General features: G+C 42.9%; 3 protein-coding genes across 13 annotated transcripts in view; 2 read left to right on the plus strand and 1 right to left on the minus strand.

Annotated features, from left to right (window-relative positions):
- On the plus strand, positions 1-1,926 carry C21H1orf74 (chromosome 21 C1orf74 homolog). The gene has a single exon (XM_038379887.2). It carries the CDS (start codon positions 1-3, stop codon positions 799-801), a length of 801 nt encoding a protein of 266 aa, XP_038235815.1. The 3' UTR covers positions 802-1,926.
- Positions 1,927-2,209: 283 nt separating this feature from the next.
- TRAF3IP3 (TRAF3 interacting protein 3) overlaps positions 2,210-23,246 on the minus strand; it is a 30,461-nt gene continuing 9,424 nt past the window's right edge. For 2 of the 11 annotated variants that reach the window (XM_043500654.1, XM_043500655.1), the window contains 16 exons: positions 20,921-21,337; positions 19,059-19,194; positions 18,116-18,173; positions 17,811-17,835; positions 17,234-17,263; positions 16,849-16,944; positions 12,078-12,149; positions 11,513-11,653; positions 10,043-10,180; positions 9,204-9,339; positions 8,229-8,291; positions 6,527-6,586; positions 6,164-6,229; positions 5,776-5,924; positions 2,942-3,055; positions 2,210-2,446 (listed from right to left, as the gene is read on the minus strand). In XM_043500654.1, the coding sequence (XP_043356589.1) occupies positions 2,363-2,446; positions 2,942-3,055; positions 5,776-5,924; positions 6,164-6,229; positions 6,527-6,586; positions 8,229-8,291; positions 9,204-9,339; positions 10,043-10,180; positions 11,513-11,653; positions 12,078-12,149; positions 16,849-16,944; positions 17,234-17,263; positions 17,811-17,835; positions 18,116-18,173; positions 19,059-19,194; positions 20,921-21,337 (1,785 nt within the window). In that variant the 3' untranslated portion in view covers positions 2,210-2,362. The remainder of the gene's footprint in view (positions 2,447-2,941; positions 3,056-5,775; positions 5,925-6,163; positions 6,230-6,526; positions 6,587-8,228; positions 8,292-9,203; positions 9,340-10,042; positions 10,181-11,512; positions 11,654-12,077; positions 12,150-16,848; positions 16,945-17,233; positions 17,264-17,810; positions 17,836-18,115; positions 18,174-19,058; positions 19,195-20,920; positions 21,338-23,246) is intronic. The other 9 variants (XM_038379878.2, XM_038379877.2, XM_038379881.2 and 6 more) reach the window with 7 other exon arrangements.
- The window catches only part of LAMB3 (laminin subunit beta 3), a 122,477-nt gene continuing 102,281 nt past the window's right edge, over positions 3,051-23,246 (plus strand). The window contains exon 1 of the mRNA XM_043500649.1: positions 3,051-3,733. Within this exon, the coding sequence (XP_043356584.1) occupies positions 3,624-3,733 (110 nt within the window). The 5' untranslated portion in view covers positions 3,051-3,623. The remainder of the gene's footprint in view (positions 3,734-23,246) is intronic.

Raw genomic sequence — 23,246 nt, forward strand, 5'->3', positions numbered from 1 at the left:
ATGGCAACACCATCCCCTCAGTTGCTAATTGCGGCAGCTCAACAGAACCTTAAACCAGGGAGGAAGAAGGGTTTATCTCCAGCTGGCTCCTTGCACCTGGCTGGGGAGATCTTAGCTGTAGCTTCTGGATTGAAACCTGCTCTCCTTTATGATTACAATTCAGTTGGAATAGACAAAATAGAGAACTACCTTCAGCAGATCCAGGGCATCGGCCTTGTTAGGCATCGGCTGCATCTTCTAAATATAGCAGACAATGTTCTCATACTCAACCTGGAGAAGACAGCACTGTGGCTGGAAATGCTGTTAGTCGCAAACAAAGTGCCCTTCATTGATGTTTCAGCTTCTAGGATGTGTCCTGGCCGTTGTGAGCCAGAATACGTGGAGTCTATAAAAGGCCACATTGCTGAAATACTGGCTCATGTTAAAACGCTGCCAAATATCACATCCCAGCCTGTCACTACCAGTGAAATCTTCTCTGCCGATTGGAATCTATGCACCATCTTTGGTGTTCTCCTGGGCTACCCAGCTTCCTATACTTTCACTACCGAGCAGGGGTTTGACAACTGTTTGTCTCTGACCCCACTGAGAGTTTTTACTGTCCAGGCCTCTTGCTGTAGGATAAGTAAAGATCTCAGAGTCCGAATTTATTCCTTTAGTGTCCCAGAGAACCTGTATCTTGCCATGAAGGAGGGGCTGGATGCATGGAGTGGAAACCTGAAGGACGTATTTAATGCACAGAATGACTTTGCAAACCTCTGTATTTCAACAGAGGTGGTTTCTCTAGCAGCTGTTGCTTTGTAAATCTAGCTTCTTCATTTCTTATCACAGGTTTGGGGGGTGCTAGGCATGAAATCTAGAGGGACACTTAACACTCCCCTGTGGACTAAGGTTCCCTCAGGAATAGCTTGAAACCCTACCTCTCCCCCAAACCTGGAATTTAAGGCCCAAAGCACTGGATGTGAAAGGTGACCATGTTGGATGCTGAATATGTACTCTCCATGTCACTGGTACATGGAACACTTGCCTTTTCTGGAAGTGCACTTTGTGGATTCAGGCACTGACAGCTGGGTTGCAGGCAGTTCATGCGGGATGGATTCCAGTTGTAAGGTGTTCCACTCCTAGGGTTTGTCTACACTTATAGCGCTGCTGTAGCACTTAGTGAAGACGCTACCTATGCCGATGGGAGAGCTGCGCAGGTACTCCACCTTCCTGAGAGGTGGTAGCTAAGGCGACAGAAGATGTTCTGTCGACATAGTGCTGTCTACACCAGAAGTTCGGTCGGTATAGCTGTGTTGCTCAGGGGTGGGGATTTTCCACTCCCCTGAGTGAGGTAGTTACACCAACATCAGTTCGTAGTGTGGACCAGGGCTTAGTAACTTGACTCTAATGGCACAATTGAACTCCACCTCATTCTGCCTTCCACATAGGCCTGCAGTAATTTCATTCCCTGCCCTACCACATCAACAGCTGCTCCTAATGGTGGTTTGACTAGAAGAATGAGCACAGTGACAGGAGTCAAGAAGCCATGGGTTCTAATCTCATTTTTAACTCTGGCTGCATTTGGGCAAGTGATTTCTCCCCATATGTGCCTCAGTTTCCACATCTGCAAAATGGGGATATTTACCTCTCAGAAACAGTGTGAGGATTAAAAAGGGGTCCATATTTGTATCGTGATTTGAATGTGTAAAGTTTGATAAATATTATTACTTAATGCCCACGTTATCTAGTGTAACCCATCTACTATAGACTCCGCTTGTGCTAACAGCACAAATGTGTGTTTGCATTAAAGATATGTGCTGTTGTCAAAGCAATAGAACTCAGCTGTTAAAGGAATTTCAGTAAGCATCCAGCATTGACTTGGATTAATGTGGTATTGACATTTCACAATTTTTCTCCCCCCACTTAATTAAAAAAAATATCAGCAACCTCTAGTGCCTTGTATGGATTGGAGGGGGGGTAGGGAGGTGGAGAGGAAGAGGCTACAGTAATCAAATAGGAGATCATGAGGATCTGGACAAGAGGTGAGATAGGCAGAAAGAAAAGGGGTTGGGCGCAGGGTTTTGTGTCTCCTACTGAGTTCTTTCCTCGAGACGTGGGAGTTTTTAAGTAGCTGATACTATGCAATAAAACATATGGCTGCTGCTGCAGCACACACACTGAACCTTTTCTAATGTAACCTGCAGTTAAAAATTAAGCCAAGGAACAGGAATGATCTCACGGCATTTATTGAACCAGTGTGAATTTGTTGAGGAGTGAGACCAGCTCAAAAATATCCCCCCAAAAACCCTACAAAATGTTTATACATTATAGTGAAAAAGCTTGAGTCAGTTGCTGAGCTGAGATAATTGAAACGGATGGATTCTCAGGGTACAAAATTGGCTAAGAAAGCTGCCATGGCTACTGCTATCACCACCATTAGGAGAGGGATCCAGTGGCCACATTGTCTCTGAAAGAGAGAATTAAATGTGTTTAGGGAATCAGTACACAAACAAAGGAAATTTTTAATTTAACATCCAGTGTAAAGACACAGGCACTATCTTTCCTCCATTGTCCAAATGACATCATAAACCTCACCATCTTGTGCTCCAAGTGCAATGTGTTTCTTTGACTTTGCTTTCTCTAATATAAACACATACCAATGTGTATTTAAAAGGAAGACAAATCCTACCAAAACAAGACACTCCCATGGATCTGCTGCTTCTGGGGAGAGCAAGGAATCAACTTGACAGATGTGTAGTCATGTTGCTTAAAGCACTACTGGAAGGGGCTCAGACTGTATAGTGATGCGTGCAGTGTAAGAGCCTGAGAAGAACAGAACAGAAACAACTCCCCCTCCCCCCCCAGCCCCAGCCCCAGCCCCAGCGTGGGGCTTGCAAAGGTATCAAACTGCTCAGGATATTTGCAGTAGGTAACAGTGGACACAGTAAAAGCGAACTCCTACTTTTGACTGTTTGCTCTGGAACTGATTGAGCTCATTTCGGCACTGACGTAACTTGGTCATGCAGAAGCGATACTCGTCGCTCAGGGCCTCCAGCTCAGAGCGGAGATCTGCACACTGGAAACAAAGCAGACAAGTGTTAGGAAATGGCCCACGTGTACCAAGAATTTGGCAGGTCTCAGTGAAGGTTCCAGTGCAACAGGGCCCATGTAGTGGAGAGAGATCTTCCCTCCCACCCCTAGTATTGTGACGTCTAGGGCAGGACAGCAGTATATTGTTAAGAGGAGCCCAAGGGAAGTACATGCTGCCTCTGTCTGCAATTACCTCTTCTGGGGTCTTTAGCCTATAGTGCTAGTATGCTGGCACCTTTCAGCAGCACTCAAGTCATGTGGGAAGAAAAAGTAATATTTCCCCCACCAAAACATAATATACTTAATCCCATCCTAGTGCCTATGACAGCAGAAGAGAAAGTCCCCAGGCCTGCAACTGGCTCCATATAGGTATACCCCTTGCCCCCATGCAGAGCTTCACTGACTGGAAGGTAGGAACAAAATCAGTAGGACTGAGTAAGAAGCAGGAGGGAAGGGAAAAGCATCACACAGAAGCAGCCCCTTCCCCCAAAACACATCTTCCTCTGTGACTGACTGGTCATTATTAGCTCTCTGCAGAACTTCCTCCCCCCAGCATGCCTTGGGGGATTGACCCTTTAAATTGGGCAGAGTCAAACAGCTGCAGCCCTAAGATGGCTGTTTTGGAATGGGCTCCTGCTGGCTGCATCTCACTTTCTTCCAGCAGGTGAGTGGCTGTTATGTTTTTCCTTTTCATTTTGGGGAGGGAAAGTTGTGCTTTCAGCAGCTCCCCCAAAGCACTACGGTTCTGACCATGGCTGGGGGGTACTGTTATTACCTATGGAGACCTCCTAGTGTTTGTGCGTATTCTGTGTTAGTTGCATTGATGTTTGTGGCAATGCACAGCAGGTCAGGTGTGCCTAGGGCTGATCAGATTGTTTTGAGGCTGCTTTATATGAGGAGTCCGTGGTCTATGTGAGGTGCACCACAAGTTGTCCTGATGGTGCACAGCACAGTATGTAATGTAGCCCTGTAAAAGCTGTTGGCAAAGCAAGAACTTTGTGTGTTCTAGCCAGTTCCTGCTCTCACCTGTTTCCTTTAGATTTAATGGTATTTTGCACTCTCCCTGCCCCCAGCTGATTTAGACCCAATTTGCAATGTCTGGTGCTTGTAGTCATTGAAGGAGGCCATGTGGGTTCAGTAAGATGCTCTGAGTCCTAAAGGTAACTCTGAGCTCCATCAGCCACAGAGAAGGGTAAATGCCTATTTGATAAATTTCTGTGTACAAGTCCCTTGGTGCCCAGGTATTTTATAGGCACTATATTAGACAATCAATAAAGAAAGAAAAAGTCTCAGCTCTCCCTCCCCACTCAAACAACTCCTCCGAAGGGTGTGGGCCTGATGAGGACATAAAGAAGTAGGGGAAGAGACATTAAAGCAGAGCAATTAAATTCCCCACAGCCACAATTCCCCAGGCCTCATTTTAATTGTCTGATCCGTTAAGTTTCAAGTTTCAGAGTAGCAGCCGTGTTAGTCTGTATTTGCAAAAAGAAAAGGAGGACTTGTGGCACCTTAGAGACTAACAAATTTATTAGAGCATAAGCTTTCGTGAGCTACAGCTCACTTCATCGGATGCATAATGCATAATGCATAATGCATCCGATGAAGTGAGCTGTAGCTCACGAAAGCTTATGCTCTAATAAATTTGTTAGTCTCTAAGGTGCCACAAGTACTCCTTTTCTTTTTAAGTTTCAAATACTGGAGCCACAGGTGTGTTTGGGATGAACAGCGAATAACTGCCCCACTGGCAGCTGCCAGGGGCTTCTGAGTGCAGAGGACAGACCGGCAGAACATCTCTGTGGTTCTGGGGGAGCCCACTGAGACGATAACTGTGAGGGGCAGGTGTGTGCTCCCCATAACAGCACTCCCCTAGGGGTATCTAGCATCAGTGGCACTGCTAACACATGCTTGTGCTTAGGAAACATTTACTCTAGGAGTCTACCTGTCCCCCACCCGAGTGCATACAGGTCCCTTGTACCCTCTCTGCTCCCTGAACCCCACCAGTCTGTCTCTGTGTCTGCTCCCTGTAGCACTGCCCTGTGTGTGTGCTGTCATGTTGTGAGCACTATGCAGGAGGGACTTGTTTTTGCACAACACTGCTCCTGCATCCCACAGCTCTGTGAGCATTTAATTTTAAAATGTGCCTTTGGATATTTTCTCTTTGCTAATTCCCTTTGGTGGACATAAACTGTCTTTCTATCATTCACTTCTTTGCTCTAGAAGAGAACAGTCTCAAAGGAGCTGGCTAGGCAGGAGGGGCGGGGAAGTCAATGATTTGGGAAGATGTGTATCAATGTTATGTTTTATTTTGATAGCCCTGAGCTCCTCTATGTACAAGATTGAGCTGCAGTATTTAACTCGCATGCCAACATACATTTCAGCTTCTGCATGTGAAGGTTTTATTTGGGGTATGAAATATTTTGTGAGTTTAAGGCTATCTGTGTAAAGGGCTTGCTTCGAGGTCACTGCATGACTATTCTTCTACCTGGAAATACTTAGAGGAAACCCAACGGGGGGTTTAGCTGAGGTCAGACTCAAAATGTAGTGACTGTGAGTCTCCAGTTACAGAATTAGATGCAATTTGTATTGTTATTCCTAAAAATCATCACACACACCATTTTTATTTCTGCCTTGGAAGCCTTTAAAAATAGCAATTAATCTCCTAATGAGAACACTGAATCTCATTAACGGACTGTATCACCTTCTCACCTCCTTTTCCTTTGCAATGAGCTGGGCTGTCCTCTTTTGCACCTGGTCCTTCAGATTTTCCTCTCCCTCATGGTCAGGATGCTTTAACAAAGCATCTTGTTTTTCTCTGACTGGACTGGGGGGTTGGAGCTGCATAGTTAAAACCTGATCTAAAAAAACAGCCAGACTTCCAATGAGAAATGAGTCCAGGCTTTTGGTCAGCCTTTTTATTGTTCTACAAGTTGATTATCTTTAACTTAGTACACTTAAACAGTATTCAGCTGCTAAGCAACTGGAAATGAATGCAGGACATGGCTTAGTTGTCTTACTGCTCGGTTGTGCATATGAATTAGAAATATTTTTAAAACAATTATTAGGTGTTTGACAGTAGTCTGGCAAAGTAAGCTACCTTTGGTGGTGAGAGGGTCAAAACTCCCCAGTTTTTGATGATGATTTTCTTGGTGTGCAGGGGTAGCTGAAATTGGAGATGTGGCATATCAAGTAAACAATGACTGGCATGGCCTCTGAAGCAGGAGTGTTGAAATCAAATCAATTTATTGTTTAAGGCATTTACTGTCACAGATACATGTATTTGTATATAGTGAGGCTAAATTTTGTATCAATTAGAAATACATAGCAACCTGTTATGAACAGTACAATTCCTTTATGCTAAACAGATAAATCGATTTCACTCGAAGTTAATGTTTAACCTTTTCATGTGAGGTTACAAGCATAATGGTTGTTTAGAGTCTGAGTTACAAAGTTTGCTGACCTTTTCGTCCTACCACCTCTTCCTGAGACTTCTGCTCCTTGGACTGGTTCTGTAACTGGTCTGCAAATAGAATAAGCCACTATTATCACCCAAATTATGTACACAAATCAGTTTCATTCTGGGCATTTCCTCTTTCTCTTCTAATCTGCCCCTTCTCCTATCTTAGCCCTCCATGTTTGTTTTTAGTTCACTGTAAACTGGTTCTCCTGTGTGGGTGGTTTGACTTGCTTCATTCATAGAATTTCTTGGAAAATTCTGCCACCGGTTATACCCAAGCTACTCTGCTAAAAGCCCAGGGGTTGTATGGCTATCCCCTAAGACAGAAGACTTAGGTCTATTATTGCTGTTGTTAAAAAAAAATAATACCCAAACAGATACTGTGAAGTCTGGACAGATTTACTCTGAAAGGCAAAATCTTATTTGCCTATGATTATTTAAGATAGCATGCCTTCCTTCACAATGTACAGAGACGTGCAACAGTACCTGTCAGCAACTTCACTGGCTCCCCCATTCAGTTCAGGATCCAGTACAAAATTATTCTCCATGTCCAAGATTATTAAATGACGTGATTTGGGGCAATCAAGCTGAGAGGTCTTAGAGAGCAGATTTTCAGGAGGCAGGTGCCATGCACTGTCTGAAAATCAAACCCCTTTAAGGCATCTCAGGTTGTGCACCCAAAAAGTCAGGCTGTCAGAGTCACTAGTCACTTTTGAAAATGCAGGTCCTTGTATTTTAAATGCTCTGTGGTCTTGCTCCAGCCACTGTTATCTGTGTGTCTCACGCCTCATCCTTCTCCCCTTCTCTCTAGTCCTAGTGTCCTGTTAACAGTATCCAGATTGTGTTATAGTGAGAGCTGTCTCCTCTGACTCTCCTGTTGTCTGAAACAGCTTCTCTTTTGCTCACTCCACTGTTTCTCCATCTCTTTTCCAAGGTCCGGTGAAAACAGTCTCCTCTGCCCTCTCCTGTTGTACTTTTTCTCCCTCTGCTAATATTTAACTCTAAGACAATCTGGGATAAAGTCTGTGTCAAAGACGCACTGTAAAATGAGGTTGTGTTGTGCTAATAATGATCAATGCCAAGTGCTGGTGATGTGCCTAGTGGAGATGAGCAGGCTATGGGGGGGGGGTGTCTTTCACCCCTACCTCCCTCCAGATCCCTGGATTTTCTGTTTGCAGAATCAATCTGCTGAGACCTTCTGATAACCTGGTCACCTTTAGAGCCAATCACAGTCACTCTGTGTGATGGGTAAACCTGCTTTTATATAACAAATAGAAAAGACAATCCCATCAGTCTCTCATAATGACAAGTTTCAGAGTAGCAGCCGTGTTAGTCTGTATTCACAAAAAGAAAAGGAGTACTTGTGGCACCTTAGAGACTAACAAATTTATTTGAGCATAAGCGATGAAGTGAGCTGTAGTTCACGAAAGCTTATGCTCAAATAAATTAGTTAGTTTCTAAGGCGCCACAAGTACTCCTTTTCTTTTTTGTGCAGGGGAGTTTATCCGTGAATGGAGAAGAACAGATGTAACTGGAGAAGGCTCTTGCATTTCCCTGTAGTGCGCATTTCACAGGGCAATGGGCCTGACTCTCATCTTATCCATGTAAGCCAGGGTTCATGAGCTCACTGGGGTTATGCTGCAAATGCAGCGTCAGACCTAATGCATCTTAAAAATGCAGGCCTGTGCCCTGCAGTGCTACTTACTGTGTAAACAAGTGATTGTCTCCTCCAGCGCCAGCTTTTGATTTTGTTCATTTTGCAATTTACCTGAAATTAACAAATTAATTATTAGTAGTCAGGGATGACAAAAAATCTCTGAGGAAATCTCTGTAAATGCTGCAGGTTTCCTTCTCCCCAAATTTGTACAACTTCTGTACAGTGGAATGAAAGGTGTTGAGAGCCTTCATGAGCTAATGTTTTTCCTTAAGATTCCAGCAATTTCCTGTTAATCACACGTGCCCAAATAAATGCTGTTTAACCAGTGATGGCAGCTTTACTGGTGCTCTTTACACTCTATTAATAATGCTGTATGTTTTGGTTTTAGTTTAAATGACGGTTTGCAAGACTTGAATCCATTAGGTAGATAAGGCTGCCATTAGTTTATCGGTCATTAATTTTATTTGCTACACTTAAAATAGCCACATTAATAGTAAGTGAATTTCAGGGCCCTTGTCTTAACTTTCACTTGCCAATATGATTAGCATTTATTTATGGCCTCATGATGCCCATCACTGTTCCCATGCAGCTCAAATGTTAAAGAATTTGTCAACAACCATGTGAGGTGGGTTAGTAATATCCTCATTTCACGTAGGGAAACTGAAGCACAAAGATGCAGTGACTTGCCCTAAACTAGAGCACACAGAGGGCCTGTGACAGAGCTGGGATTTCAACCCAGAGCTCTTAGCTCCCAGACCACCCTTTCTTTTGGAAAAGTCACTTGACCTCCTTATAACTCAGTCACCCTAGGTAGAGAAAATTGGATAAAACTTAATCTAGGATCTCTACTGGAAACCAGAGTAGTCTTCCAAGCTTAGATGTTCAAAGTGCTTAAAGGAAGGTATTTTTTTATGTTGGGCTTTAACAACTGGGATTTTAAAAAAATGTATTTCCTGAAGGTAACCTGTGGGGGAGAAACCTCTGCCATTACTGATCCTGCATTTCCCTTTGCAAAATCGGTACCTTCCATTGCACTGATGTGCTCCATTCTGAACTGGCTGTCTACTTGTAGAGCCTCGATTCTCAAATCAAGATCTTCCCGCTCACTCTCCAATTTACACAGGGCCTGGAGGAGCTGATCATTCTGGATGTCTGCCCGCTACATTCAGGAAAGAACCGCAGCATCAGGGCATTGGTTATAGAAGTTATATTTAACAATTCAAAGGATACACAATGTGGGCCTGGCCATCAGAAGTCAAAGTGAGTTGAGTGCTCAACAACTCTGAAAATCTGTTCCTGTCTGACTTGTAAATAATAACATTGCATTGTTTAACCAAGAAATTAAAGCCTTGTTTTCAAATTGGTCTGAATCTCTGGCCAGCATAGTTGTATGCTGAAGTTTTTGATCACCTATAAACATGTGTTTCACTGTGTAATTGATTCCATTGCTACAGGAACCACTTGGCCTACAATTGCAATGCAGCCTCTTCTGAAGTGGAATATGGTGGCTATTTAACAGTATGGAGAAATGCCACACAAAGCATTCTCTGTGCAACTCAGTCTCAAGGGGAATTCAGTTATCTGAACTCGATAGCCGGGACATCAGGGTTAAAGTCATATGGAGCAGATGACATTACATAGAAATTTAATGAGTTTATAGACATTTTAAACAAAGTTCCAGCCTGGGGAAAATCTTATAATCACCTAAATACTGTAATTTAGAAGAGGGTACAGATAAAACCTTTGCATAATGGAGTTGTGTTTGAATTTAACCCATTTGTGATCATACATCTGTGGTCTCTGACAGCCTGACCAGAGCAGCAAAGGCAACAAGACAACCATACGGTAGAGAATGAACTTACTTGCAGTTGGTTCTGCAAAACATGGAGCTTGTTCTCTAGTTCAGTGTGCTTAGTGGCCATCTTACTCCACTCTGCTTTTAATGTGTCATAGTATTCTTTCCAGAGAGCACACTTGTCTTCTGTGACTGCCAGGGTCCTCTGAAGAACAAAATAACACCCAGGACTCAACGTTGTTAGCTTAGGACTGATCTACACACCACGTTGCTGCACTGTGTGATTTTTACACTGGTTTAGTTAAACTGCTGGAGCTCTTATATCTGTTTAATGCCGGCTTTTATCTTGCACCTATACATTTACAAGCACAAGCTCAACTGATAGAACCAGTGATGAACTCAACCTGGGCGCCCCTCCTTTAAAGATTCCCCATTTCCCTCATTGAAATGAATACAGCGCAGTAAAATCCAAGCATGGAGAATCTGAAATCAGATTTTTGGTGTCATCTGTGAAGATTCCAGTCTGTGTAATGTGCTGAACTATGATACGCTTCCCGCCCTGCCGCTCCACACACATGAATGTGTAGGATTTGCTCTTTCAAGATCGTACTCTGACAGCACTGTCTCGAACACCTCTGGGAAATGCAGGGGGAAAGTAAGTTCTGTGCATTTGTAATATAACATGATGGCATTGCCCTGTTTTTGTGTAGTGAAGTAGCATAGAGACATACTAGAATACAGTGCCGCTTGATGGAGAGGAGAGAAAAACAGGAGCTTTTCACTCTGGAAGTTCAAGGTCCATATGACTGTACATACAAGACGAGTGTTTAGTATAACTACCATGAGTTTGACATAGGGGATTACCTGAACTCTTGTGTGCTTCTGTAGATTTAAAACAGATTGTTTTTGTGCTGCTTTGTCATAGTGTTTTGTTTTTCAGTGTTGAAAATGTTAGTTTGTTCCCTGGCCCAGTGGACAAATGTGGCACGGGAGAACTCTCCTGGTGATGTTATTTGTTAGGATTTTGGTCTAAAAAAAGCCACACCAAAGGGCACCCATCCAGAGCTCTGGGTGCTCTGGATGTACGTTTGTAATCTCAACGTTATTGTGTATTTTAAACCATGAAGCTACTGAAAGCAGCAGCATTTCTCCTTCCCACCAGGTTATTTAATCACCCATCATTTGGCTCAGACAACTTAAATAACACCCCCTCCCCATCCACAGACACATGCACCCAAACTTATTATGAGACATTGTATTGTTAAGTATGGGGCTGGAGGTTAGGGGGTAGAGAGGAAGGACAACCACTTTAGCCTTCGTTCAGTAGTTAAAATATATTATTTTGCACAGTTGTTGAAGATGGTAAAAGGTAAAATCCTCTTCTCATTAAAGCCAATGAGTTTGGGCCAGTGATTTCACTGGGAGCAGGATTGGGCCCAACGCGATTGAACTGGCGGTGTGATTATACTTTTCATCAGCCTGAAAACGGGCCTATCCCTCTAGCTAGGACATCTGTTGTGGGATTCATGTTCCTCACCTGAGTGTTCTGTAGCTGCTGTTCTGCTTGGAGTTTCTCCTCCAGCAGCTTCTGCAGAGCTTCTCTTGCTTTCTGTTCGTAGGTCTGCTTTTGGTCCTCCATCTCCATCAGGATCCTCTTCACACTGTCCTTTGAGTAATTCTTTAAAGAGACAATTGAACTGACAGTTGATTTAAATATTACCAATGGACTTTTAACCCACTGGTGAGAGACAAGCCTAGAAATTCAAAAAGATCCACCAGGTTCCAATTCAGGATTGCTCTCTCTCTCTCTAATACATTCTCCACGGCTTTGTCATGATTCAGTTTTAAATGTCTCAAACACCGCTATCCTTGATGGGCTACTCCCCAGTCTCAGAGATCTCACTGGATCTGAGTATTAGCACGTACATGGATAAATGCATCAAGCTGCAGCAAACAACATAACAATTTTTTGACCCTATTTAATAAAAGCCTTCTGGAAAGTAAGACCTGACCTAATTAAATTGTTCTGTGTTTTTACTTGCATGCAAAGTTTTTCTTTCTATCTATTCTCTTTGCTATTTTGAAAAAGTCACATACGTTACCTGGGCACAGGTGTGAAGCTGATTTTCAAGGGCCCTCAGTTTACCCTTTAGTTTGTCTTCATTCAGCTGACCCTGGAAGAAACAATTGAGGCAAGGTCTGGAATATTGAATTACACAACAACCTCTGCAGTTTTCTAAGTGAATCCATCATACTTTGGCTCACTCATGTTTTTGATTTTTCTTCTGCTCCTAGTGTCATACCCAGGCCTGGGCCAAATTATTTTCAAAGTTTAAAGTTTAGATTAACTTTCAAAATTTCAAAAAAAAGTGAGAAAAATTTAGAATTTCAAAGTTTTGAAAAAAGAAAAAAAAATGAAACACTTGCAGTTCCTCCTCCCTCCCCTTTTTTCCCCAACCAACTCTATCAATTATAGGAACGCAGGAGCACTCAGAAAAGTTAAAGGCAAAGGAGTCATGTAGTTACTCTGGATGAGTCTATACTGAGAGGAGAACTGCCCCCCAGCCCACACACACAGCCTTGCTTTCTGCTTCATGATTCTATCTTGCAACAACATTTTGGCTTACAGCTCCAGTGGGTGGCAGCATCTTGTCTCGTCAGCTTCCATAGGAAACAGATTGGGGTTGCATCACAATGAGCTTGTTGGGGGCGGAGAGAGGAATGGGGAAACTGAGTCATCATATTTTTTTCCCCAGTGTTGGTCAGGTTTTCCAGTTGGGTTTGTAAAATGCAGGCTCTATGCAAATCCAGGCAAGGCGTCTAGCAAAGTGCTTGCCTGGACTCTCGTCTTCCACCTCTGATCTGAAGGATGTCAGCACCACTGCCACTCACGATTGTATGAAGCCACGCTTAACATCCATTGGGTTATTATTTAATATTCATATCATGGTAGCATCCAGAGGCCCCAAGCAAAATCAGAGCCCTGGTGTGCTGGGCACTCTGTCAACACACAGAAGTTTGCACATCCCAGCCCCAAAAGTGTAAAGTCCAATAAATCCAGCTGTCAGTTCCCATAACAAACTGGAGGCCAACTGTATTTTTTTTTTTTTTTTTTTTAAAGAGCAGGGGTGGCAATTTTGAGAGAGATTTTTAGATGCAAGATACTGGAAGAGACTTCATGCCAGATTCTACTGGCAGTCTTTTTAAGCCTGTGGAAAGTGGATATAAAGCACTGTCAAGTCAGAGTGGTAGCATTTCTCACCCACTCTATACAGGTGTAAATGAGCATAGAGGGCCAGATGGGAGAATGAGACTTTGTCTATACTTGACAAGGTTTGCTGATACTAGTAGATTTATACCAGCAAACTCCCTCCTCCTCCAAGTGGAGATGCAGCTTACACCCACAAGAGCACTTTGGTCCCTGTAACTTAGACAATTTCCCTAAATGGAGTAAGCTCTACTCTACAAAAGGACTTTTTTACCAGAATAACTGTGTCTACACTGGGCTTTTGCCAGCACAGCTATGATGGTTACACGTGGGGAAAAAAATCCCACCCCTGACCAACATAGCTGTGGTGGCGAAACTTAAACCTGTTGACCAGGCTGAGGTTGTATTTACCAGCCCAGAAAGGATTGCTGAGAAGACACCACAAAGCCCCCCTTAGCTGTTCATTCTCACAGTTACATTAGGGTTGTTCCTCATGTCTGAGTTCTCTTAAGATGGCGGCTCACACTTCTTGCAGATCCCTGCCTCCACAGCCTGAAGGAGGCACAAAAGGGAGCTCAAAGTTAGTTGGAGACCCAATGTTTGCAAAAGTGGCTGCTGATTTTGGATGCCTCAATCCTTGGGTACCCCCGGGCGCCTGATTTTCAGATTCTATGTGGAGTCAATAGAAGCTACGGATGCTTGGTACTCCGGATCTGAGGCTGGGCTCCCAAAAATTGGGACATCTATGGTCAGTGGCCACTCCAAAATACTTGGCTGCAAAATCCTCCCTCAACTGCATCCCTGTTCAGCTGTCAGCGAATCAGTGTGTTTTCTGCAGCGTCCTGGCTAGCCCATGATTGGTAGACTGTATCTTATGTTCCCTCCCCCTTTGCTTTTTTTAAACCTGTCATTTTCAATTCCTGGTTTAAAGAAGCAATTTTAAGCATTGGTTTTGGACTGCATTCCCTTTGCTCAAACGCCATGCCCACGCCAAATAAAATGGAGAAAAGTGAACCCTGAAAGTGGCAGTGACGGGGTGGAAACAGTCTTTAAACTACGCAGAAAATGTCCCAAACTTCCCAAGGTCAGACAGCATTTTTGGGGATGGGAAAAAATATATTCAGGTGGTGTTTTTACACTTTAAAAGACAGGTCTAAAAAGTCATTACTGGTTACTGTAACAACATGAAACTTTGAGACCTTCAGACAAAAGGAGTTAACTAAGTATTTTACAAACAGTACATACGCTTTACAAAAGCACTGTTGTTGTCCTGCTGCTTGCCCATGAGGAAACGGAGGCACAGATAGGTTATGCGGGTTGCTGAAGGTTGGTGGCAGAGCTGAGAATAAAACCCAGAGGAAATGGAACCCTGCAGTCCTGAATGTAGCCCCTCGGCCCAACTGCTAGATATATTCCTGTTGTACTGATGAGCACGTTCATTATATTGGTCTAGATGCACCCACTAATATTAAGTAGGATCCGACAGGGATTCTCAGTATAATTATGATCAGACCATTGTTGTATAGCATGATCACATTTTTCTTTTCCCTTCAGACTTTCTATTATAGGAGCTGTTGGTTCTAAAATGCTGCCTCAAGGTTTGGTGCCTCAGCTCGTTATGGAAACATAGCAATCGTCACCTAATTTGCTTTAGAGAGGCTTCCAGATGGGATCCTTAAGAGTCTGGCAACCTCATTTGCCAGCCGTGATCTTGCAGAAGCCCCTCTGAGCATTTTCCCACAGGCCTGTTCTTTTCATCATATGTGCTAAACTATTCCCAGAGGACCAATTTCTAAATATCATTTACTTTGTTTTCTCTGTTGGCTACAACCCCAGCAACAAATAAATGTTGATTGTCTCATGAAAGGCTAAAAGCAGAGGGAGCAGAGAAATCTATTTTCTATAGCGAAGACATTAAGAAGAAAAGTTCACCCACCTGTTTCTAATCTGAGGTTTCATGGCTACTTCCTGCTGGCGTGTGTGTCTGTGTGTTTTTTCCTGCTCATATTATATTTATCAGAAGCATTTTACGGAGGAAGTCTCAAACCACAGTACATCTTAACACATTTTTTTGCTCCATCTCACCCAATCGCTTGGCTCTTCTGCTCTGACAGATCTCTTTCAGATCCTTTTTTTTTTAAAAAGTCTAGTTCCAAATTAATATATTTTAACAACAAATATATTGCAGTGCAACTTGATTTTAAAATTCTATTTTAAAACTTGCTTTATGACCTAGTCCATAATGGCTTGTACTTCTCAGAAGTAATTGCTTAATGTCGCCTCCAGGCTGCTGGTTAAAAATCTACTCTGGGTCAGCTGTATTCAGAAATTGTTACCATCTGATGCCTGTTTGGTGAGCCATGGGAACTAGATTTGGTGGGGTGGAGGCCCTAATTCAGCAGAACACTTAAGGGTGTGTTTGTTTAAGTGTTCTGCTGATTCAGGGCCCTGGGCCCCAGTTGCGTGAAGAGTGTCCATATAACACAAACTGCCGCCGCAGCTGGCTCTAGGTCGTCTCCTGATTGCTTGTCTCAACAGAGCAGCAAAGAAGTGAATAGGCTTTAACTTCGAGGGGCTCCCTCTAACGTATATCAAGAATGGATTGAGATACGGTGGGTGGCAGAAACTTGCACTGCTGCTGTCTGTGTTATTTCTGTTCTGGCGGATAAACAGATATATTCAGCCTCCAGGATTGTGAGTCTAGCACCTTCACCAGAATGAAATTCTTTCCCATACACAGGTGGTTTAAACTGAGATGCCTGCTCCGTCTGGTTCTGGATTCATTCTTGGCACTGTTATTTAGCACCTCGTCTTGGCATCTTTTGGCAGGAGATCGCACAGAAACAAGCTGTTGCAGACCTTACCAAGGCTATCCCTCTTGTTAAAATCCATCTTTCCCCCCCTTTGTTTCTCTGCACAAAATGGGGTGGTTGTTTTTTTAAAAAAACAAATCCATGTTTTCTCAATTGAAAAATGGCACTTCACTCTAAATGAAAAATTGCGTGAAAAAATTCATTTTGGCTCAAATCTTTTTTGGTCTCCCCTTCCCCCACAAAAAATTGAAACAAAAGTTTGTTTCAAAGTGAAAACTTTGGGGGAGGGCAATTAAGATTTTTTTATGGTCTTTTCCCCCCCATGATCTTAGACTTTTTTCCTACTGGAAAAGGGGGAGAAACAAGAGTGACGGGGAAAAATCCTCAAAACTTTTAAAAAAAGAAACAGGAAGAGAAACATTTTTAGTTCAAAGCTTAATAAAATTTACATTTCATCCCAACACTTTTTGTCCAAAAGAATGAGGGGAAAAAAATGAAAATGTCAAACAAAAAGAACATTTCCATAACAATGGACTGTTGTTTTTCAGCTGGCCCTAAAATGAAACAATATTGGAGAGGGAGGGCAATGATAGTCACATGCTAAATAGTTTTGAGCCCAGTCATGTCCCCTTGCAGACACAGCTCAGCTTCAGAGGTACCCCACCTTCTCCATTAGGAGAGAAAGATCATCCCAGAATGTATTAGAAGACCAGAAGCAGAGCTGGAATTCAGCTGGCAGAAATAAACAAGACCTGATGGGGTTTTCCCCCTTGCACGTATGGGACTCTGCCCTGACAGATCCTGGCATAATCCTAAAGCCAACTAGAAGTACACAGCGTAGCCATTTGGTACCTTCCAAGATTTTTCTGATGCTTGTAGCAATGTGGATAAAAGCTCCTGTAAAATCACCATCTTCTGCTTTAGCAGCAGCTCTCGATGTAACGCCTCCTGTGGGCAAAATGAGAAAGCCAGGCTAATATAGATGCTCTGAATGTGTCTCAGTGACCCTACTTCTTCTGGACATCCCAGGGTGACCTGTTTCCCCTCTAGGACTCGTTGTAGCTATTTTCACTCCTCACTGTGTTTTGGGAACTTATTCCCTGGGCTTCAGTAGCTGCTCCTTTTGTTCTCCTGGCCGCCTTAAAACTACGTGCATGATACCAGTTTAGTAAAAGCTACCTCTTCACACATACCCTCCACCCATTTCCAGAACGGTATTTATCATTATTGTGCTTACCGTGAGGTAGTTGGAAAGTTGAATTATTTCCTAAAGGTGAAAGAAAAGCACAGTAAAACCCAGATTCAGTTTGTCCAAACCTTCTATTTGATGATATTTTTAAATCAATCATTTCCATAAAGGAAAAGATTTTGCAAGAAAGTGCAGTCAGTGGTATGAGTTCTAACAAGCCTTAAATGGGAACCCTAAGTTATCACCTGCTCTGGGCAATGATAATAAGCTATACAGACCTTTACAGTGCTTAGGGTTGTGCAATAATATAGCTGTTCTGCCATTCACTGGCTAAACCCAAAGTACCAGTAGGTATTTTACCGCACAGTCAGTGCTTTCCCTGGAACAAGACTGCCCCTGTCTACTGCATTAGATGTACCGTCCTAGATCTTTTGGTCAGTAAATTAATTTCCAGCAATCTCTGTAATCTACATTCCAATAAGAAATAATCAGGAACAAATCCTGCTTTCATTGACACTGTTAAAACCCCAGAACTGCAGAATTTGGCCCTTTAATGTTAATGTTTCTTAGGACAACAGGATCCTCATAGGCATTTCCGTACAGGTTATTCATACGTTTTGCTTACCTTATCTAATACTGCTATTCCACAGCTAAAATAAAAAAAGACAAGGATTTTCTTAAGATGGACATGAGACAGATTTATGAAAAAGATCACAAGAATGGGTGCACTGAAAATACTTGCTAGGGAGAGGAGCAATCATATGACGATTCATAGAACAATAAATAATGCCAATAATAATAATTCTTTGCACTTGTATAGCACCTTGCATCTAAGTATGTCAAAGTGCCTTTACAGGTATCAGTGAATCCCCAGCCCTTGCAGAAGCAGGAAGAATGTGCTCCTAATAGGATAGATAACAAAATACTTACTCTGTTTGTTGGCTTGAGTCTTTCTTTATTGCATTAGAATCTGTTAATGTCTGAGTGCCTGTTAAGATAAAATTGAGAGGGTCGGGTAATAGTTCCTTCAGTGTCAGCAGATAGCTAGTATAAAATCCCTCATTCACAGCTGCACCTTTCATTCTGAAGACTCATAAAGACTTTACCAACTATATATAGGAATTATTTCAGCCATCACTGAAATGCAGCCATTGCTGGGATGACACATCATGCCAGTTTAAACTGCACACAGCAGCATAACACAACAATTTAGGGCAGAAGGCGAAGAAGAATCTTGTATGCAGCTGAAAATGCAAGTGGAATTTAGGTCATTAACGTAAGTTAAAATTTGGCCGAGCTACTGGCAAACACGCCTATTTCTGAGAAAAGCACCATGGAGTTTTTAATGATCACAAGTGTTCAGAGCCTCCATTTTACGTCTGTATGGGATGATGGCTTTCTCTGCAGCACAGAGCCATTTTGCAGCAGGCTGGGGCAGTGAGGTCATGATTGACTCAGCACAAAGAATAGCACCTGATGAATCAACATGTTCTTATCATGCATGGTTAGGAAAGGGGAAAATGTCAGATTTGGCTGATACAGAACATCCTCCTTAAACACCTGAACAGAGCTTCTAGGAACAGGAACTCTTTTGGTATGTGTTAGTATTGTGTCTGATCCTGCTCCCATACAATTCACAGGCAAAACACCCATTGATTTCAGAGGTGCAGGTTCCAGCACATTGTGATTTGGCACCGGAGGGGATTCTTTATCATCACAGACCCTCTTTCTCTGCCTGCTTTGGGAGTCCAAAGCAAAATAATCCCTTGAACCTCAGAGCTTTAAATAAAATGCAGCCCCCAGATCCCAGATCCCAGTAAGCTTGAGTTCCTTTTTTCAAAACCTAAGCCTCATTGAGCCAGTCTTCTTGTACCTCGGCTGGTCTTGGAGATGTCTTTGGGGAGGATGTTTTGTGATGAAATGCCACTGGAGTGCCAGTTGTTCTGCATGCGAGGATCATTGAGACTGAGCTGGAGATGCTTGTGCTGGACCATGGAGGTGCTGTTATTCTGAAATGAAATTAGAGTTTAATTTTTATAATGGCCTATTAAAAAACAGGAGAGAAAAGGGGAAAGCAACTAACCAAATGGCAGGGTGTCACTTGGAATTGTATAGATTGTGCCACTGACCTGGGGAATAACATGGGTGGAGACTGAGGGTTACAGTGAGATTGGTTTCAAGGCCTAATTTTTCAGAAGGTGCTGAGCACCCGCAATTCCCGCTGGAGTCAGTGCAAGATGTAGCCGCTCAGCAACACTGACAGGTAGACTGGGAAACTGCAGGGAAAGAAAGTGCCTCTGAGAGGCCAGGAGGCCAGTTGCTTCACTAACCACACCGAGAGTAAGAAAAGAGCTTTCGAGGCCTTGAGTTAGTTCTTGGCTAGCATTGCTGCTAGCAGCTGGCTAGCTGTAGGCTTAGATATTTGTTCTGCACTCATCAGAGTTATATCTGAGTGCTTCTTGAGGATCTCTGGTAGTAAGAGCATGAACTCTTTTTTCCCCCTTACTTCTGCTCCTCAGAGCCCCCTGCAGGTGCTAGGATGAGAATGGTTCTGCAGCCAGCGTTACAGGCACATGGGCTGCAAGCATGTGAACGCCTGCCCCAAGATCTTGCTGTCTGGCTTGGAATTAAACCCAGCGATCAAAAAAGTAATCAGTAGCATGAGGTAAAAAATTGTCTTCCACACTCATGCCTTGTAGAGGAGTCCCCAGGACATGTCTGTGCTTTTATTTTATTGCCCTTGGTGGTTCATTTCAGTTAAAAGCCCCTTGGATAACTTTACTTAGGTATAAAAACAGATGGGGGGATTATTTCATTTAAAAGGCTGTGAGTTTACAAGGTACAATCTGATTGTTTTACTGGAGCATTTATGTATGATCTTAATCTAATTTTATTAAATGCATTGGCTTATCTGGCTCATTGGCTGCTGGCTGCGTATAACATCGGTAGGCTTGGCAGAGTCATTTTGATTTTTATCAATTTAATTTTTCACAGTTGAGAGAAATTATGGGACTGTCAACATTACTTGTCAAAATATACAAAGTAAATATCCTTAAATCAACTCCAGTAAGTTCTCAAACAGCATTTTGGAAACGTTGCCTATCTGTAAATTTTGGTTATTATGATGAAAATACTTATTGGTTGTATATTTAGGGTGATATCACTGTTTAACAATGTTTACTGATAAAAAATCTGATACTTCCAAGCCTAAACACAGGATAATTTACAGTTGGTAAGAAGGATGCTGAAATTAGGATACAATCAGACACTCATTACTAACTCAACATGAGAAAATTCCTGCCACTAAAGATAGGTTCATCCCAAGAAAGCCAATTGTTTATGGTGATCATCGTCTCAGATCTTTTAATGAGAATGAGAGGCAATTTGCACAAGAGGAAAACAATTATTTTTCTACCAAAATGCAGGTTTGAATGACAAGAAATGGCTGCAAATCTCCATCTGGGTCAAAGTTCAGGATTTAGAAAGTAGGAGAGGAACACAATGAGAGTGATGGGACAAAATCTTGCCCTGGATCAAGTTTGTGAATTGTCAAGGAAATATCCATTTTTTTGTCTGTGAATTCTCAGATTTTGCCATCAAATATTTAGGCCCTGATCCCAAACCTCTTGTAGTCAATGGAAAGGCTCCCATTGATTCCAGTGGACATTGGATAAGGCCCATAGTAGGTAGCCAACCATTTACGAAAAGTATGAGTGTCATAGCTGCAGCTGTTACCTGGAGGGATATGGGTGACCTCAGATCCATCCAGGAAGATGCTTCCTTGCGGGTGCCTGTTGCACACTCTTGTCCCGGAGTTGCTGGTGTCCCAGTAGGAAACCTTACTTGTTTCTTTCCTTCTTCGGTGGCTAAGTTCCTTCTCTTCAGGAACTCTTTCTGACGGGGACTCTGGGACTGCTCCTCAGCCTCCTTTTTCCGACACTGCATCACACGGCGACATGTGGTGATGTTGTTTCTCCTCCACAAGTTCTCACGGGTCTCGTGCCGACGCTCGCACTTCTCATCGTAACTCTCACTCAGATGCCTGCACCGGCGCGGGGACTTCTCAGTTTGACTGATCATATTGTCCACAACTGCACAGACGACACACCAACCTGTGATGATCTTCTGGCTGCTTTGGTGAAGTTCTTTCCTAATGAAACCAAAGGGGAGGGGGGGGAAAGAGACATTTCAAGTGAAACAAATGATCAGGCTGGAGGCTGAATAAATGTTTGAGAGACATCAACTCTAGGAATATTCTCCTATTCAGTTTTCAGAGTAGCAGCCGTGTTAGTCTGTATTCGCAAAAAGAAAAGGAGTACTTGTGGCACCTTAGAGACTAACAAATTTATTAGAGCATAAGCTTTCGTGAGCTACAGCTCACTTCATCGGATGCATTCAGTGAATGCAGGTGGTATCTTTGTAGTGCTATGAAATCACAGACATTAGTGGTAAACACTCATTATGTCCCATTTTCTCCATCTTCCTACCCCCAGCCATAGATAAATATATACACACACGCTTGGGAGCTAATATAGGATTGCTCCTTGAGGTAGATTTTCCAGTGCTTTATCCAGTTCAGTTTCTTCAATCATGTTCTAAGTGATGAAGCTTCTACCATCTTCCTTGGGAGATTTATTCTGCAGCCTTAGATCTTGCCATTATCAAAACCCACTTGCTGTGCAGCCTAAATTTTCTTCTGCTCAGTTTCGGCCTCCTGCTCCTAGTTATAACCCCTTGGCCCACGTGAAAAAGTAAGACTGCAGCAAGAATAATGGCTCCTGGAATTTCCGTAGTAGTTGCCTTGCATTCCTTTCCTGCATACATATATTTTTCTAGTCTGTTCCAAAAGATTAACTGTAGATATAGGAAATTTGCTATTATATAATTTACTTTTCATGCAGCTGCACATATTTCTAAATCCTGTTTGTCTTCTGTGCATGCCCAGAGAGGTCTCGGACATGTAGCTTGTGTTACCACACTGCATGGGTTTTTCTATAGAATCTTTGGAAAAATCACAGGTTGTTTCTATCTCATCAGTTTTAAGAGCTTCTACTACCTGAAGATAATGGTCACCCTAATGTTGAGTGCTGCATTCTTGTAGCTTCTCTTCCTTACCACTTATCTTCTGCAATAGCTTGACTTAAATGGTACATTCCAGTTTGCACTCTGCACGTTTTTCTTTCCTTCTCCTCACAAAAACTTGGCTGGCTGTAATGCCATGTCCTTAATTCTCCTGGCTAGTGGCACTGCTTCCTGTCCCCCTCTGTTGTAAATATTAAACACCTGTACCTTAATGTTTACTCTTGTTAGAAACATTGTTGGACACAAGATGAGGGGAGAGCAAGCAGGAGAGCTGAATGGCACGGCTCAGCCCAGTGGGCTTGCCTCCACTGCTGTTTGTTTATAGCTCAAGCAAAGCAGGTAGGTTGCACCAGAGGCCTGCCCTAAGAATGAGCTCCTCTGTTTGGGCATTACTTCCCTACACTGTGTACATGTAGGGTGACCAAATGTCCCGATTTTATAGGGACAGTCCTGATTTTTGGGTCTTTTTCTTATATAGGCTCCTATTACCCCTGCACCCCCATCCCGATTTTTCACACTTGCTATCTGGTAACCCTATGTACATGTGCAGAGTGAGTGATAATCCCGTCCGTCCACTTCCTCCTATAGAATTCTCTGCTCCACTTGCAAGCTTCCTTCTTACTTGCTTTACTAGACTGTGGCCACATGGAAGGTGTTTGGATCTTCTCCTCTTCACCAGTGAGGGAGGAAACAGAATACAACATGACACACACTGACAAAATCCCTAAACATTACATTTTCCCTCCTACCCCTCCTTATTAGCCAGCACAGGGATTTCCTGCTCCTTGATCCAGATGGATAATCCTCATGCGCATTCCAGAAATGTTGCTTGGAGGATCATGTGAAGATGCTAGGCATTCTGCTGAGCAGTTTGGGATTGGATTAGTGCTCCAGTGGTGGGAGTAAACAAATACTTGACTCTATTGCCTGCCAGCCCAAGTGCACATTTTACTCTCTTTTTGGCCTGTTGTGTTTGGCA

Source organism: Dermochelys coriacea, chromosome 21 (genome assembly GCF_009764565.3).
Source record: "Dermochelys coriacea isolate rDerCor1 chromosome 21, rDerCor1.pri.v4, whole genome shotgun sequence".
NCBI classification, from domain to species: domain Eukaryota; kingdom Metazoa; phylum Chordata; order Testudines; family Dermochelyidae; genus Dermochelys; species Dermochelys coriacea.

Coding starts and splice junctions, on each gene's coding strand:
- C21H1orf74 (XM_038379887.2), top strand. CDS start 1: ATGGCAACACCATCCCCTCAGTTGCTAATTGCGGCAGCTCAACAGAAC.